The sequence below is a fragment of the Hypomesus nipponensis genome, chromosome 21, assembly GCF_054491055.1.
Source record: "Hypomesus nipponensis isolate SF chromosome 21, ASM5449105v1, whole genome shotgun sequence".
Lineage (NCBI taxonomy): Eukaryota > Metazoa > Chordata > Actinopteri > Osmeriformes > Osmeridae > Hypomesus > Hypomesus nipponensis.
Genome location: NC_140381.1, coordinates 9,964,030 through 9,980,576, shown reverse-complemented (window position 1 = coordinate 9,980,576; position 16,547 = coordinate 9,964,030). Strand labels below are relative to the sequence as shown.

At 44.9% G+C, this 16,547-nt stretch overlaps 1 protein-coding gene across 4 annotated transcripts in view; it reads right to left on the bottom strand.

Moving 5' to 3' along the window:
* Positions 1-42: 42 nt before the first annotated feature.
* The window catches only part of myh11a (myosin, heavy chain 11a, smooth muscle), a 32,284-nt gene continuing 15,779 nt past the window's right edge, over positions 43-16,547 (bottom strand). For 2 of the 4 annotated variants that reach the window (XM_084684807.1, XM_084684808.1), the window contains 36 exons: positions 15,255-15,347; positions 14,975-15,038; positions 14,289-14,387; positions 14,038-14,181; positions 13,714-13,809; positions 13,411-13,529; positions 13,035-13,187; positions 12,700-12,873; positions 12,315-12,488; positions 11,952-12,066; positions 11,566-11,759; positions 11,087-11,208; positions 10,864-10,933; positions 10,503-10,663; positions 10,108-10,216; positions 9,815-9,946; positions 9,359-9,565; positions 9,119-9,256; positions 8,816-8,939; positions 8,484-8,655; positions 8,085-8,297; positions 7,689-7,833; positions 7,352-7,558; positions 7,070-7,174; positions 6,752-6,904; positions 6,231-6,479; positions 5,840-6,052; positions 5,325-5,537; positions 4,852-5,013; positions 4,557-4,685; positions 4,366-4,454; positions 4,098-4,221; positions 3,719-3,927; positions 3,151-3,259; positions 2,515-2,687; positions 43-1,159 (listed from right to left, as the gene is read on the bottom strand). In XM_084684807.1, coding sequence (XP_084540933.1) covers positions 1,027-1,159; positions 2,515-2,687; positions 3,151-3,259; positions 3,719-3,927; positions 4,098-4,221; positions 4,366-4,454; positions 4,557-4,685; positions 4,852-5,013; positions 5,325-5,537; positions 5,840-6,052; positions 6,231-6,479; positions 6,752-6,904; positions 7,070-7,174; positions 7,352-7,558; positions 7,689-7,833; positions 8,085-8,297; positions 8,484-8,655; positions 8,816-8,939; positions 9,119-9,256; positions 9,359-9,565; positions 9,815-9,946; positions 10,108-10,216; positions 10,503-10,663; positions 10,864-10,933; positions 11,087-11,208; positions 11,566-11,759; positions 11,952-12,066; positions 12,315-12,488; positions 12,700-12,873; positions 13,035-13,187; positions 13,411-13,529; positions 13,714-13,809; positions 14,038-14,181; positions 14,289-14,387; positions 14,975-15,038; positions 15,255-15,347 — 5,286 coding nt within the window. In that variant the 3' untranslated portion in view covers positions 43-1,026. Of the gene's footprint in view, positions 1,160-1,707; positions 1,937-2,514; positions 2,688-3,150; positions 3,260-3,718; positions 3,928-4,097; positions 4,222-4,365; positions 4,455-4,556; positions 4,686-4,851; positions 5,014-5,324; positions 5,538-5,839; positions 6,053-6,230; positions 6,480-6,751; positions 6,905-7,069; positions 7,175-7,351; positions 7,559-7,688; positions 7,834-8,084; positions 8,298-8,483; positions 8,656-8,815; positions 8,940-9,118; positions 9,257-9,358; positions 9,566-9,814; positions 9,947-10,107; positions 10,217-10,502; positions 10,664-10,863; positions 10,934-11,086; positions 11,209-11,565; positions 11,760-11,951; positions 12,067-12,314; positions 12,489-12,699; positions 12,874-13,034; positions 13,188-13,410; positions 13,530-13,713; positions 13,810-14,037; positions 14,182-14,288; positions 14,388-14,974; positions 15,039-15,254; positions 15,348-16,547 lie in introns of those variants that run through there. The other 2 variants (XM_084684810.1, XM_084684809.1) reach the window with 2 other exon arrangements.

Sequence of the window (16,547 nt, the reverse complement as noted above, 5' to 3'; positions counted from 1 at the left end):
ATTTTCAATGTTGGAGCTCGATAGACATTAACAGTCAGGAAATGGGTGTTATTTTTTCACTCTTTATTTCTTGTGCAGGTGATTCCACAATTTATAGACAGATTCAGATTGAAGGTTTAAACATTATTTGGGTAAAAAAAGCATGGTGACAAACAGTATCTTGGTGGTGACCAGTTTTTAGGATGAAAGATGCATTTGGATATTTAAACTGGACTCAGTTATATAACACCATTTCTGAATAGGTCATCTAGATAATAAAATATATTATCACTTAAAACAATTTAGTCGGACAGGATCTTATCAAAATATAGAATGGTGATGTTCAGTGTAAAGGTAAACATAATAAACAGTCTATATTTGACAGCTTGTTACATACCCTTATTTGATCTATGATGTGTATTCCTTATCCAAGCCATGGACAGAATAAAGCTGTTGCTACAGTTGCAACTGTGTCAATATTGGTAATCCATAATAGCAATACATTTGGACTATGTTCTTATTTTCTTGGATGGGTATACTTCATCATGGTAGAAATATTTTGCACTGATGTGATTTAGGTTGGTCTTAGGTACCTAACCTAATGTACTGTACCACAACAATGTCTCCTAGAAGAATCTAAAAAGGCAACAGCAGTCTCAAAAGACAGGACCAGTCAAAATGTAATATGAATGGGATTAAGATAATAGATTTACATAAACTCTAAATATATCAACATAGATGTATAGAAAACTCTGATAAAGTTTGAAAGTGGCTGAAAGGGATACTTGACTTTCCTTTTAGGTGAAAGGGGAATAAAGAAAGCTACCTGGTACCTTGAGAGGGCGCAAAATAATTCAAAAAAGAAAATATAGTCATTCAGTGCAGTAGAAAAACAGTGCTAGCAAAGAACAGCAAAACAATCATCAACAAAACGACACTCTCAAAACCTCATAGAATGTTAGAAAGGTGCTCTAGGAAATAGAAAAACGAATCAATTTAAAGTGATCTGGACTAAGAAACATTGAGGCTTTCTGAATTCCTTTTCTTCTACTCGGCAGACTTGGTTCCGTTGAAGTCACCCTGTGTATCTCCATCTTCTTCATCCTCGATCACCCTCCGGCTGCTGCCACCTCCCCCGACACGCCGCGGTGCACTGCTGAAGGAGGGCTCGTTGCCACGCCTTAAACAAAGATTCAGACATACACGCATATACAGACGCAGAAATAGACAAACATATACACATGTAAAGCAAACTTGAATTAGTGTGGAATAATAACAGACCGTTTTTCTGATAATGTTGGTGTGGCATTTGAAACGTCATGACATTTTCATGAAGGTCCAGGAGTTTAAATACCCAAAATATAAACAAAAGTGACACTTTATGATCAACCAACAAAACATAAAAATGGTTACAGGTTTAACATAAAAATGGTTAATGCTACTACCATTGAATAAAAAAAACTTTGTATTTTACTGTGAGAACCAAACCAACAACTGCCAACAACACCTCTGTCAAGTTATGCTTAACTTTGGATGAAAAACACAGTCAAGTGATCAACAATGGGATGAAAGAGCAAATAGTAATTGAAAATGCAGTGTGGAGATGGTGTTGTTATCATAAGAGTTAGCATGGCAGTTAGGATTCAAACTCATTCCATTCCTGACTTCAGGGAAATGAGTCAGGTTTAGACCAACTAAACCAAGCATGGAGAAAAATATGGTTACCAATGAAAGTTTTTGTTTTTAATGCACTGCATTTCTCTTGCAGGGTTACAGAATCGTTTTTCGGATAAACACACAATTGAACCATATTTTCCCTCTTATAGGCATACTGAAGGAGAAGAGTCAAAGTGTATGGGCAGGGGGGTGAAGTTATAGACAGCTGGTGAAATGTTGATGTGGTAACATCTACGAGCAGAGGTACCTGCAACATTACTCCTTTGGCTCTGGGTTGCCTCTGCAATAAAGACAGAAATGCTTTGGGTTCCAGTGGGAAAAAAACAAAGTCTGACAGATGATGTGAAGTAGGGAAGCGCTCGCTGGATACTGTGTATCCATTTGCATGAGTTTAATTGGAATTTGTGAAGTGTGGTTGGGTAGGGGACGGGCAGCTACATAAACAGGAATGCGGTTACATGCAAGAAGTCAAACCGACCAAGCTCCCCCAACTTTTTAAGTCTATTTTACTGCACCGCTGAATAGGTCATGCTGTTCTAGAAGTGTGGTCAGATCGGCCCTTTTTCAAACATATTTGAACATGTGTGAGTTTGTGAGGTGCTTTTGATTTGTCTCACGGTTGTTGTTTTTTGAAGTGACTTGCATTGAGCCAAATCAGTGAGGACCGAATGGGAGCGCTTGTTATTCCACTGCGCACGTAGCTCTGCATACAGGACATATTTGTTGTCCAGTGCATATCCGATGGACTAAAAATGTCATGTCAGGACAGAGGACATTACCAAAAACTCGAGAGGACACTAAAAAAGAAGACGGGAGAACACAAGATAACACCGAAACACGAGAGTCATCGAATTTTACCTGAGTTTGCTCTTGAGGGAGTTGACCTCACGGGTCAGTGCGTCGTTTGCCTCGGTGGACTCGTCCAGCTCGCGCTGCACCTTCCTGCGGCCGGCGGTGATGCGCTGGGACTCCTCCTCCGACTCCTCCAGCTGCCTCTTCAGCTGCTTCATCCGAGCCGTAGACTTGTCCGCCTGGGTAGGACCAAGGAAACAACAGGGTGGTCAGACTTCCACCAGACTGTCATCACCCCCTAAAAGCATGACTCAGCACAAAATAACATGACATTGTGTGACTTATCGATGACCTGGAACCAGGAAGAAGAATGGGAGATTAGATGGGTGTTTTTTGGGGGAATAATACTTGACATGACAGGTGGGAAGAATGAAGTCATCCTCAAGTGTCGTCCAACCATAAGTAACATTACATCTTAACTTCGTAACGGTTTGTAATTTATCAGCATGAGACGGCTTTCAGAGTTGGGTAATTTACATAAAAAAAGACAAAGAGGCTTTCTACGGCTTCATAAGACTCATTTGGGTTCTTAACTAATTCAATGTTGGTTTATCTGTAAAAAAGAAGAGTTAATACAGTCTGACAGTTTTAGCATTGCATTAGCTTCATCTTGGTTTGTCTGGGTGTAGATTGGTAGAGTACCTGGTCTTTGTACTGCTCTGCCTGTTTCCTCTCATCCTCCACCTGAAGCATCAGATCCTTCAGCTTCTTGTCCTTCTGACGCATTCCCTTGACAGAGGCCTGCTTCTCCCTGCACACAGCGAGCCGCCATTATACCACCAATGTGGCCGAAAACATACAACTGGAGACGTTTATTCACTTAGGTCATGGCATTTGTCTTTCACTTATGGATATATGAAACTTGTGAGGGTAAAGATAATGTTTGCTGAATCATTTTGGAGCGTGTATTACTTTATGGGTCCAGCACAAACACAGACACACACAGATACATGCGCGTACGCAACAGGGACGAGCATCTCGTTGCACGTCAGTATCGCCTCCTCTCTCACCTGCCCACTTTGGGGTCACTTCACCTTACATTCCTTGCAGACGCAATGTCCACCATTTACAACAGTTTACTTTAGCCAGCTACGCGACAGGAAATCTATCAGGTCGAGGGCGCGGGCGGGCGGTAATTCTACTGGGGGGGTGAGTTTGAACCGCTTCAACTCGATCACACGTACACACACACGCACGCACGGCTCCTGACCTGCTCTCCTGTTCCAGCTGCTCCTCCAGCTGAGCCACCTTGGCCTCCAGGGCGGTGATAGATGACTTGAACTTGGACTTGACCTGGTTCTCCATCTCCTGAAGCTTGGCTTTCAGCTCCTTGTTCTGCCTCTCCATCTGCTGACGGGCACTCTCGTTCTTCTGGGAGGTGGTGCGCTCCGTCTGCAACTCGTTGTTCAGCTGGTCCACCTGAGGAGCGGTCAGAGCGGTCAGAGCGGTCAGTGTGTGGTCAAGGAGCAATTCTGCTCCAAATAATCACAGCCACACACTGCGCCAGAGAATGGTTCCGACGTCAGCTAGCTGTCATGGTGTGGTCCTTGGGTTGAATATGGTCAATAGCTTCCTTGTGTGAGTTGTACCTGTTGCGTGCTCTTCCTCAGTCTGTCGTTGATGATCTCCATGTTGCTCTGCTCCTCTTCCAACTCCTCCTCCAGCTGAGAAATCTTGGCTTCCAGGCGACGCTTCTCATCAGACAAGGCCGACCTGACGCACACAGCCGCAAATTAAACAGTAGCCACCCAAAATAAACAGTGCCTCAGTACAGTGTTCCATTCAGTGTTCACTTACACATGCTTGGATAATTGAACAAAAAGGGTCATGATTGTTCAGAAAGCAATTTCCACTCACTTTCCGGAAGAGTTGCTTGCCAGCTCATCAGAAAGCTCATCTCTCTCAGCCTCTGCTTGCTTCCGTGCCCTGTCTGCAGCTGCTAGGTCCTACAGAGACACACACGTACACATACGCCCATTTAGGACTAGCTTGTGCTATGGCACCGGATTAGCTGTGTGTCAGATAGGGTTGACGGTTGGCAAGGTTACCTCTTGGACCTGCATGAGCTCAGCCTCCAGACTCTTGGCCTTCCTCTCGCTCTCCTTGGCCGTGGTCAGAACCTCCTCCCTGGCTGCGCGTGCATCGTCCAGCTCCCTCTGGTAGTCCTTCATCTGAGCCTGGTGGTGCAGACCGAAGAGGAGAGCGACGATAAGACTATAAGACTATCACGTGGTATAAGTTACTTAACTGTTAACGACACATATTAACGCTATTCTTTTTTTTTTTCGCCACAAAAGCTACTACGGATATCCATTGTTTTCAAGGTTGCTCAGTCCTTCTGACCTGGAGCTTGCGCAGTTGTTTGATGGCCTCATCCCGTCCCTTGTTGGAGGTCTCAATCTGTCCCTCCAGGTCCTTTATGTCTCCCTCCATCTTTTTCTTGGACGCCGCCACTGTGGCTTTCTGCTTGCGCTCGTCCTCCAGCTCTGTCTCCAACTCACGCACCTGGACGGGCCAATGAAACAAGAGCATGATATGGTTGCTTTATTTCTGTTGATTCTGATACTTGTGAAGGAAAGGGAATGGAATATTTAGCCCCTCTTCTTATTAGCAAACTAGCCCGCAGGTTAATATGTTTTGGATTTAAAAGGAAGGAATGCCAGACTACATTTCAGAGAGGTGTCCGCAGAAAAATCATTTTGATTGAAGATTTATTTCGAAACGTCAACGCAACAGCTCAATTCTTTGGGCCACAGATGTTGCACGGAGTTATTCATGCCGCAGACGTTTTCCCCCAAAAAAACGCATTCCTGCACCTGTTTGATGAGCTGCCTCTTCTTCTCCTCTCCCTGCTCGTCGCGTCCCAACAGGTCCCTTTCAAACTGGGCCTTGAGGGCCTGCATGTTGACCTCCAGACGCAGCTTGGCGTCCTCGGCTGCCTGCAGCTCGTCCTCCAGCTCCTCCAGCTGGGTCTTCATCTCCTCCACCTGGGCGTCCAGGCCACGCTTGGACTTCTCCAGCTCGTGGACCTTCAAGGTGAGGAAAAGCGGGCATCATCATCAAGTTCAAAGATTAGTTGTACTTCGTATGTGTGTGGAATGGAAATAGCCTAATGGAGCAGAAAGTTCATAGAGACAGCACAAAACATTGTGAATGGCAGGAGTGAAGGTGGTTGGCTGACGGTTTGCCAAACGAGTTCATGGTTCACGAGTTCACTCAACAATCCACAACATTTTCCACCTCCACCGTATTCTGCACTTTATGCCCCGATTTTTGAAAGATGAAAGAAACAGTTTGGTGCTCCTTGGATCGAAATGATCGACAGACTTACGCTCTTTCCCACGTCGTCCTTGGAGCTGACCAGGTCCTCCATCTCGATCCTCAGGGCCTTGTTGGCTCTCTCCAGCTCCTCTCTGGAGTCCTGGGCCTCCTCCAGAGCCCGGGCCAGGGACAGAGTCTTGGTCTCTTTCTCCCTGGCCTCCGCCTCCGCACGGTCCCTCTCATCCGCATACTTGCTGGAGATGCTCTTCTCCTCCGCCAACATCTGAAGGGGAAAGGCTTAGGTGTTCTTTTTGTTTGTGGTATATTTATTAGAATACACAAAACCAGCATGTTTGTCAGCAGACCCACGTTCCCCTTTGAATCCCCTATTTTACTACTATTGTACAATTAGCATCCTCATATCTTAAATCTCCTCAGGGGTCGACCGATTGGCCTCTGACCTGGTCAAACTTCTTCTGCTTCTTCTCCAGATTGGAGACAATCTGCCTTTGGTTGTCCAAGTCCATCAAGATGTCCTCCAGTTCCTGCTGCAGACGGTTCTTGGTCTTCTCCAACTTGTCGTAGGCTGAAGCCTTCTCCTCAAACTGGGTGCTGGAGGCTTCCAGGTCCCTCTGTAGGCGTTTCTTGCTCTCCTCCAGGAGCTCAACGTTCCCAGCCATTTCCTCCAGCTTCTTTTTGGAGTCTGAGAGCTGGAGAAGCAGGTTCAAACAGGTTTCAAAAAGTAGATGGATTCGTTGAATATCCAGGACAATGATACACAAAGTGTCTTATTGAATTACAACATTTACAAAGCGAAAGCTGAACGATGACTTCTGTCTATGGTGCGCGGTCAAGGTAAGAATCATTAAAGACGTCTGGATGTATCTCGCTAGACATAACTCTTTAAGATTGCATGAATGTTACACTGCTCTGACAACAACCACCGCCCCCATCACAATGTTGTACTCATGGGCTTCCGTACCTGGATGTTGAGAGTGGAGACGTGTCTCTCCACGTTCCTCTTGGCCTCCACCTCCTCATCCAGCTGCTCCTGCAGGCTGTTCTTCTCGTCCTCCATCTGACGCAGGCGGGTGGAGAACTGCAGCTTCTGACGAGTTTCCTCCGCTAGCAACTCCTATGGATGTCAACGCAGATGAGGGTTAAAGGTTCCAGTTCCAACTTCAACAATGCACAAGTGCATTTGAGATATGGGGCTATGGAATATCGTTAGACTTCATGAAAACCAAATTGAGAGCTCTTTCAGTTGCAAAAGTTGTCCATTTGTGGTGTTTGTGTGTACCTGTGTATCTTGAACTTGGGAGCTCAGTGTGGTGACGTCTTTGCTCAGCTTAATGTTCTTGCCCTCAGCTTCATTCAAGAGGTTGGTGACACTCTCCAACTCAATCTGTGGGGTCACAAAAATGAAATACGGGTCAGTCACTTACCTGAAATCCATATCTGGTCTTCATCCAGTTGATCTGGCAACCTTTTGATGCAACTATACTTTTCTCCAAAGTGACGTACAAACGAGTCGCACTTCATTAAGGCTGCACTTCACTCTTTATCTCCAACCCTATCTCACCGTGATCTTGGTGCAACGTTCTCCCAGCTCGCCCTTCTGCCTCTCGCCATCGTTGAAGCGCGACTGTAGGTCGGTCAGCTGGCCCTCCAGCTTCTTCCTCTTGTGTTCGCCATCTTGCTTGGCCTGGACCAGCGAGCGCACCTCAATGGTCAGGTCCGATGTCTCCTTCTCCAGTGCTTGCTTGGCCTTCTCCAGGTTTGACTTCACCTGGTGGGCAGTTAGCAAACGTGGGAACACGTTTATCCTTCCATTCATATCGAATTATAATCATTATAATGAATCTCCAAAGCATAGCATAGTACGGTCCAGATAGCATAGCATATTTGAGGTCTCCTACCCGTTTGGACTGCTCAAGCTGCTCGGTGAGCTCCTCCGCAGCCTGTGTGTGTTTCTGTCTCATCTCCTGAACCTGGGCCTCGTGGGTCCGGTTCTCGTCCTCCATGGCCCGCTTGAGCAGGGTGACCTCCTGCTCTCTCTTAGCCCTGCACGGAGAAGGCAGGGATGTGTGGAAGGATAGACGTATGAACGGATGAACGGAAGACGCAAGCAATGCACCGTAGGGTGGTGAATGCACGGATGGTTTTGGTGAATGTATGGATGTAGAAGCCAGGGAACGCGTAGGGGGAGTCGCATAGGGGGAGTCACGCAGTGAGCGACGGAAGATTGGATCTATTCACAGTCAACCCAAACTTGGAAGACGGCGACAGATGAAGAGCGAACTAATGGTGCCCACCTGAGCTCTTGCTGGGTGGCCGTGCTGTCCAGCGTGTCCTCCAGCTCCGACTTGAGGGCCTCCAGCTCCTCGCTCAGGTCTCGCTTGGTCTTCTCAGCCTTGTTTCTGGCCTGCCTCTCGGAATCCACGTCCTCCTGCAGGTCTGAGATGTGGCCTTCCAGCTCCCGGATCTTCTTCAGCGCGTTGTTCTTCTGGGCCATCTCGTCCTCCAGCCTGGTGAGACAGAAACAGTTGGTTGTGTTTGTCTGCGTGTGGATTCAACACGTCGCGGAGGGTTTCCCACGTCGAATACATGATTTAGACCACTTCAAACCAGAAAAAGCACTTCATTCTACAAATATATACAAAAACGTGTTATGTCGATGCGGTGGTCGTGTACTGGGCGGTGCTTTGGCCCACCTCGCCAGTGCGGCCTGGAGCTCCTCCTCTTTCTTGGCGAGCTGGGCTTTGAGGTCGGCAATCTGGGCTTGAAGGTCAGCGATCTGTTCCTGGAGGTCGTTCGACTCGGCCTCAAGCTTACGCTTGGCCTTGTCCAGCTCCTGGCGACCCTTCTCTTCTTTCTTCAGACGGACTGTAGGACAAGAGACTGACATTATAGTCCAGCATGGTAGGATAATGGTCAACCATATTAGGACTCTAAATGCAACCCTTCACCAGGGTTAATAGTAATAGGGTCTCATGGTCAATGTAAAATATGCATTTGTTTTTTGGATGAACAAGGGTATACCGACCCTCCAGTTCAGATATCATGGACTCATGTTTGTTCTTGAGCTTGGTCAAGTTTTTGGACTTCTCCTCTTCCTCTGCTAGGTTGGAGCTAAAGTCTGCTATCCTCTCCTCCATCAGTTTTCTCTCCTAAAATGGAAAAGTCAAATGGAAAAATTATAAAAAAATTTATACATTACACTACGCTGTAACCCTAGTTAATGAACAAAGCTCCTATTTGATATGCAAGGATCACCATTAAGTTACCTTTATTTGCCAATACTACTTTGACCCAACAACCTACAATTACTCCATGGTTGGAGACTGACCTTCAGTAGCTTGTTGTTTTGGTCCTCCATCACCAAGACGTCGTCCTCCAACTTCTTGACCTTGCCCTCACAAGTCACCTTTTCCAACTGCAATTTCTGACGTGCATCCTCCTCTTCTTCAAGATGCTCCTCTAGGTCCTTTGGCCAAAGAACATAAAGAAAGAAGCTGTATTTAGCGTCAACGACAATTGACAACACGTGAACCAACAGGCTCAGGAAAGGACAAAAGAAAAGACGTGCCTGCATCTGCTGCTGCATCTTCTTCTTCTCCACTTGCAGCGCCTGTGCCCGGTCCTCCTCCTCCTCCAGCCTGGCCTCCATCTCATGGAGGATCTCCTCCAGCTCCTGCTTCTTAGAAGCCAGGCGTACCCTCATCTCCTCCGCCTCGGCATACAGCTCTGTCTCCGCCTGCAGCTGCTCCTGCAACGTGTTCCTCTCCTCGAGAACCTAACGTTTCGATTGGAGGGAGTAGCCGAACATCCAGAATCATTCCCATTCAGATTTGAAAAGGTACCTCGAAAAATAGGATGATATCAAGGATGTAGGGAAACGATGCATTGCCCAAGGTTACAACCTTGGGGTACATCAACTCAATTGTGTTCCTGTGTTTATGAGAGAGTGCCATTATTGTAAAGACTACACATGAAGTGACTTGTAAGACTGGGATTGAGAGTAGTGTGCGACATTGTACCCTACCGTTGTATGTTTCAAGGTGATCTCCTTTAACTCGGACTCAAACTTCATTGCGCTGTCTTTGGCTGTTTTAAGTTCCTCCTCCTTCATACCCATCTCTTCCTCTTGGCGTGTCACTTGCAGCAAAGGCTTGACCTAAAGGACAGGAGGGAAGATCAAAGGGCCCCTTCTTTAATAACAATGTCAACTACTACCTCATTGACAACGCTCAACTAGCAGTGGTTACAATTATGCCTGAAATGCAGTTTCCGTGAGTTCCGAGATAATCCCTTTACTGAAGTGTATGTGTATCTTACCTTGGTGAAGAGTCTCCACCACTGCCAGTTCCTGAGTTTGAGGTAGGCAGCACAGTTCCTCTGGATCACCTTCATTGCTGTCAGTTGCTGCTGCCTCTTAGCAAAGGCCCTGTGGAAACCAAGGAAGTTAAGCAACCTTAAAGGTAGAAGATAGGTAGCATATAACATTATCGTATGCTAAGCTAACAGTCAGCTATGAAATCAAAAGGGTTAGAGCTGTTTCTTGGGCTACAAATTCACATCCTTGTCTTTACATTATGAAAATCAAAATTCCTTACACTCCTCTCTTGCAATGGTAAAATGTAGTACATAGTTTGACGCAAGTATTAGACAAAAGGCATATATCAGCAACTTTGTCAAATCAATTAAAGATTGCATCACACTGTGATGCTCACTTTCTGGCCAGGAACCCTCTCGCCTGGGACTGGAAGGCTATGATCACCACGGTGATCTTCAAATCTCTCTCTTCCTCCAGTTGAGCCAACACGCCGGTACGAAAGAAGATCTTACTCTGACCAATCCGGTACAAGTTTGGGTCCAGGTCCAGGTGTTTGATCTACACAAACCAGAAGTGATTGTAAAAACAGGAAGTGAAATCATGAAAGGCTCGTTTTGAGTGGTTATAAGATACAGAATAGGAAACCTTTTTGCCATTAGTGCAACTATTCTCAACCAATGTTTTCCCAAATGAGAGGGTATGTGTGAAGTGGGCTTGTTAGACATAATTTGGGGGAAAGACAAAAAGTTGTATCTTACCATAAGGCAGCAAGCTTGTTTGCCATCCATGAATCCTTTAGGGATAGCATTAGCTGCCAATATCTCATAACTGTACATAAAACATATAAGTAGAAAAATTGCAGTTCAATAAATGAGTTAAGGTGTGAAAATAAGAGAAAAAAAATACCATACTGTTGTTGCAGTTTACTACATAGCAAAAATAACATTCAGCGAGGCGTTGAAGAAACCAAAATCTACTCACCGCTGTCGGAACTCCTGGAAGACAATGCGGTTGGGGAATCCTTGGCGACAGATACGGATACCCTCCAACACACCGTTACACCTCAGTTGCTCCAAGACCAGATTAGCATCCAGCTTTCCCGCCTTGGAAAAAATAATTACATGTGTTTTCATTACATGTGTTTATGAACTCGACACTTAATCATACACTGCTGTTATTTTGGGGTACACTTTTGGGGAATGCTTTTCTACCGTCTCTTGATAAAGGAATCAGGCTAAGAAGGAAGTAAAGGAATACTATTTTTATCATACTGTAATCTGTCAAAAGGCTGAATCAGTCATAAACATATGCAAAGACTGTCTACACACTCCAAAAATTGCTTTCAGTGGCCAGCCTCAACCTTTGTCACTTAATCAAATATGTTTTTTGCAATGATGCATTGAATGATATCAACAGCAATGAGACTCCGTTGAATCCAAAGCAACACTGGTGTCTCGTACCCTCTTCTCGTGGTTAGGGATGATACAGCGGACAAAGTTGGGCTGGGTGTTGTGCAGGGTGGTCATGAGCTTGGTCAGGGACTCCTTGTAGAGCTGGCCCACTGTCCGGAACATTCCCTTCTTGGTCTTGGAGGCACTGGGCATGGAGCTGTCGGTCATCTTGGCGAGGGCATCCAGGCCAACAACGCGGTCACCTGTGTCAAACATCAGGTCCAGTTTGAGTTACATGAACATGTAACAAATATTCAAACTATAGTTCATCACCATTTAACTCAAACATATATGCTAAATTGACTGCATTTATATGTGCATATACTGTATGTATACAAATAAACAACAATAATAAAGACATTGAGAAAAAAACTTTATTGTACAATAGCTCTCACCATCTTTCCAGAGGTCTTGGATAAAGGGGCTGACAGAGCTGATAAGCAGTGCTGTGACATTGTCATTGAGTGGGTCCATGTTCTTGGTCAACCATGCAGAAGCGTTGTAGTCCACCTAGAGTCAAAACCAGATAACACAAGTAATTAATTCTGAAAGAAAAAAACAAAACAAAAAACATGGATGCTAAGAAACAGACACAAAATAGTCTGTAACAGATGCAATGGAAAACCAATGCCAGGCACCACACACTGTGTGATATTGGAATGTTTGAATGTAGTATGAATATCGAACATGAATGGATATAGTGTGGACATTTGGAGCAAATGTATACATCTCAGCACGCAAGCACGAGCAATACACACCTTCCCAGCATAGTGGAGCACAGAGAACTCAGTCTTGTCTTTGAGCTGTTTGGGTTTGGCAAACTTGACATGGTTGACATGGGTGTTCATCAGCTTCTCTACGAAGGAGATATCTGTGGCTTTGGGGAACCAACACTCCTCATCCAGCAGAGCCAAGATACCTGGAGGGTTGTTCTACAGAGTGGAGGTGAGATATGTGATTGAGTAGATCTTTAATCAAAAAAATTACTATTTGTACAATTGATAACACTGAGTACGTTCATTGGTTTTCAATATTTTTATGGCAACCTTTTTGAGTTCAGAATATGGTGTTTGGGATATGTTAACTGGACATCCAATGACAAAACGTGAAAATAAGAAAATAACGTAATTGTTTTCCACTCACCGGCCTCTCAATGAGCTCGATGCAGGGTTGCAGGTCTAGACCGAAGTCTATGAAGTTCCACTCGATGCCCTCCCTCTGGTACTCCTCCTGCTCCAGGATGAACATGGTGTGGTTGAACAGCTGCTGCAGGCGCTCGTTGGTGTAGTTGATGCACAGCTGCTCAAACGAGTTATTCTGCAAGGGAAAAGAGGAAAACAAGTCAGAGTCAGTTGTCTGTTTGTCAAAGTTTACAATGTCTCTAAATGTATGTTAATATGCCTCTAAATGTAATAATACATCTTGTGTGTAATACGTTTTTTCACATGGCAACATATTTGAAGTTTTAAGAGGTAGACCTCAAAAATCTCAAAGCCAGCGATGTCAAGAATGCCCAGGAATGAGGCGCCCTGGCGCTTGGTCTTATCCAGAGCCTTGTTGACGCGAGCCAGGAGCCAGCGGAACAGGCGTTCAAACATCGCCTTAGCCAGGGCCTCAATGGCAAAGTCAGCCTGGTACACAAACAAAGACAAGCTACATTAAAGAAAAAGATATCCCCATATTTGAACTATAAAACTGCATTATTATATTATTCTATTGTTCAATAGTGTTATCATGAAGAGGTTGTTAAATGTTAAACATTTACAGAAAAGTCACAGTCTTGCAAATCTAACAATAATGTAAAAAAAAATGTAATTCATGAGTATACGCTTTTGGCCATTCCAAACATTTTACCTGTTCTTTGGTCTGTGCCTTCTGCACAACCTCTCGGCCCACTTTAATGCGTGGAGTGAGGATGGCTCGGGTGAAGTCTACCACATTGATGCCCTGAAGGTGGCACACCTTCTGGGCAGCTGGTGAATCGAGAGCAACAAAACAGCATGGTTTAATCCCACAAGGCCCTTACCATCTCAAAGATGTTTACCAAAGGGAGTAGTGGATCTATAGCTGAAGCTCCAAGCTTCTGGGATTTGTAGTTCATCTATGAAAGAGGAAGATCGTGTTCACTGTGAGTTAGATGTATCTGTCACCCCTCACCTGTGTTGTCAGGCATGGTTGCCTGCTCCTGGTTCCTCTCCTTCTTAAACTCAATGTTCCCCAGCTGCAGCACTGAGGAGCATACCTTCAGGATGCCTGAGGAACAGCCAAGGCATGGACGAGTTAGCGACATTACTAAATCCAAAATGGCCTCCCTTATGAAACTTGCTTTGGTGCTGATCCGTCATTCATTATGAGTGAAGAGTTTTTACTATCAATATGACCAGAACCCTGGTCATACTCAGTAGAGCGTACTTGCCACGGGTTATGGGTTAAACTTCGCAAACGTACTATAGTTCTTCTTAGTTGAAAATACTACGTTACCCATCCTCTCTTCTTCAGAGAAGCCCATAATGTTCATGGCCTCCATCGTCTCCTCGTACATCTCATCGTCCTGCTGGCCAGCGATCGAAACATTGCCGGCACTCAGGAAACGGTACTTGTTGAAATTCTCGAGCAACAGGTCCTCTGGAACAATAAACCACAAATGACGAATGTATAAGAATAACGCATCAGTAAACAGCTACCAAACTGGGAAAATATGTCGGGTCAAGGAGGAATCTCCTTTAGCGTACCACGTAGCTTGTCCTTGACACCGGCCACCATGTAGTAGAAGATGTGGAAGGCTCTCTCTGTGTTGGCTTGGCGGATACAACGAGACTTTTCCAGCAGGTCTGATGTCACGTGTTAAAGAAGTACTTTGAAGCTCTTTTTAATACGTTTAATTGGGTTTTGGGGGCCACAAGTCACAAAGACTCTTAAAGATAAATGTCTTACATGGACAAATCATGCCTAGACATCTGTTTGTGACCTAGTTCACATGTGGGCCTGTTCTTGAGGACATTTGTGCCAAAATACGACCAAGATGACAATGAGTCATGTCATGTATGACCTAAATTGACCTAAATACAGTACATACTGAAATTCCACCCTAAACATTGTCTACTGTATTCCCTGGGAAAGTCGAACTGTTGAATCAATGTCAGGCTATTAATGACCCCTGTATCAGTCCTCTAACAGACTATCACTGTCCAGCTGCCAATTACCCCACTCCATGTTTACCTATGGTCACAAGGGAGACCATGACACTCCTTACAGGTATGTGTGAACAGCCCCCACACTGTAGCTTCTCAACCTGAGGTAATGTTTGCTGATTAAACATTGGGGCTAACTTGCAACTGGACGTTTGTTCCAGGGACAGAATCTATTAGGGGTCGCCCCCTCCATGCGGCGAAATACACATCTCACAATGTCAGGATACAAGTTTCTATGTTGGCACCAACGATGTAGCCAGTCACGTCAAAGTTGATGCGGATGAATTTACCCTGTGGGAGAAAGTACAGTATAGGTATGTCACACGTTGAACCACATTGACATTTGAAAGACATAACTTTCACATTTAATACAAAACTACAACATTTATTATTTCACAATGGACCCAAACTTCAACATTCCACACATCAATGGGTCCTGGTAACACCTGGATAACCTTACCCCATTACAACAGCAGGAATGTCTATCCCTGAGGTAAGAGAACTCACAAATCGTGACGAGTTGTCGTTTTTGATGGTCTTGGCGTTACCAAAGGCCTCCAGAATGGGGTTAGCCTGCAGCAGCTGTTTCTCCAGCTCTCCCTGGTGATGATAGTATCACATGAAAATATCATAAAATCATCCTTATTACTTCCTTTCATGTGACAAGGTGAACACATTATTTTTTTAAAGTCAAAAGTACACTATTACCGTTCAACTAATGACCTATAAGGCTTTTGTACTCCTACTGCACACATATAAACCGGGCTCACCTATTTGTTGCAAAATGGGACTAGATGGCCACATTGTGGAAATGAGGACAACTTCACAATGTGCCAGTGGAGAGTTGAAGGTAACAAGTGACAATTTGTTTGGAGAGGTTTTTTGAGACATACCTCAGGCTTTTAAAGCTACTTCAAGCCCTACATAAAAGGTCCACAAGGGTTGACACACCTTAGAATGAGGGCTATGTCAGATCAGATCAAAGAACCTCTCAGCAAGGGACACTGTGATGTATGTCTAATACAAAAGACATGCACCATCTAAGGGAGTCAGGTGGCTGAGCGGTTAGGGAATCGGGCTAGTAATCAGAAGGTTGCTGGTTTGATTCCCGGCCGTGCCAAAATGACGTTGTGTCCTTGGGCAAGGCACTTCACCCTACTTGACTCGGGGGGAATGTTTCTGTACGTCGCTCTGGATAAAAGCGTCTGCTAAATGACTAAATGTAATGTTTACAGAAGCTATGGCATGTTTAAAACCTCTTTATAAGACACACTTGATTTCAATTTTCACCTGGGTCTGGTCTGCAGAATAGAAGTAGAAAAGGAGGTAAGTGAGCAAGACACCCCATCACTCCGTGTGGACCTAATCCCTTTGATCAAAGCTAGGGCATCAGCATCAGACCACAAACCTCTGCCAACCTCTCTCTCTCTTAACAAGGATCTCCTGGATGGCTGCTAGTATAGCCAACAAGCTAACCTAAGCCCATGTAGAGTGATTGAGCATGATAGGCTGTTTTGTTGCTGGTGTCTGACTTCAGATAAAATGTTTCTGATGAGCAAGGATCATGCACCCAGTCCCTGGGAAAACTGTGTTAGAATAATCTAGGTTTAGAGTTCAAAGTCATGCTAACGAATCACATATTTTTGTAGTCTGGTGCTGTGAGTAAATTATTTAACCCTTGTGCTGCCTTCGGGTCACATGACCCAAAGGTTCATAATGAACCATTGCTGTGTTTACTCAATTTTACCCAATACAATTTTCTTTTAACCCTCGCAATGTGGGGGGTCTGAGACAGCCCAA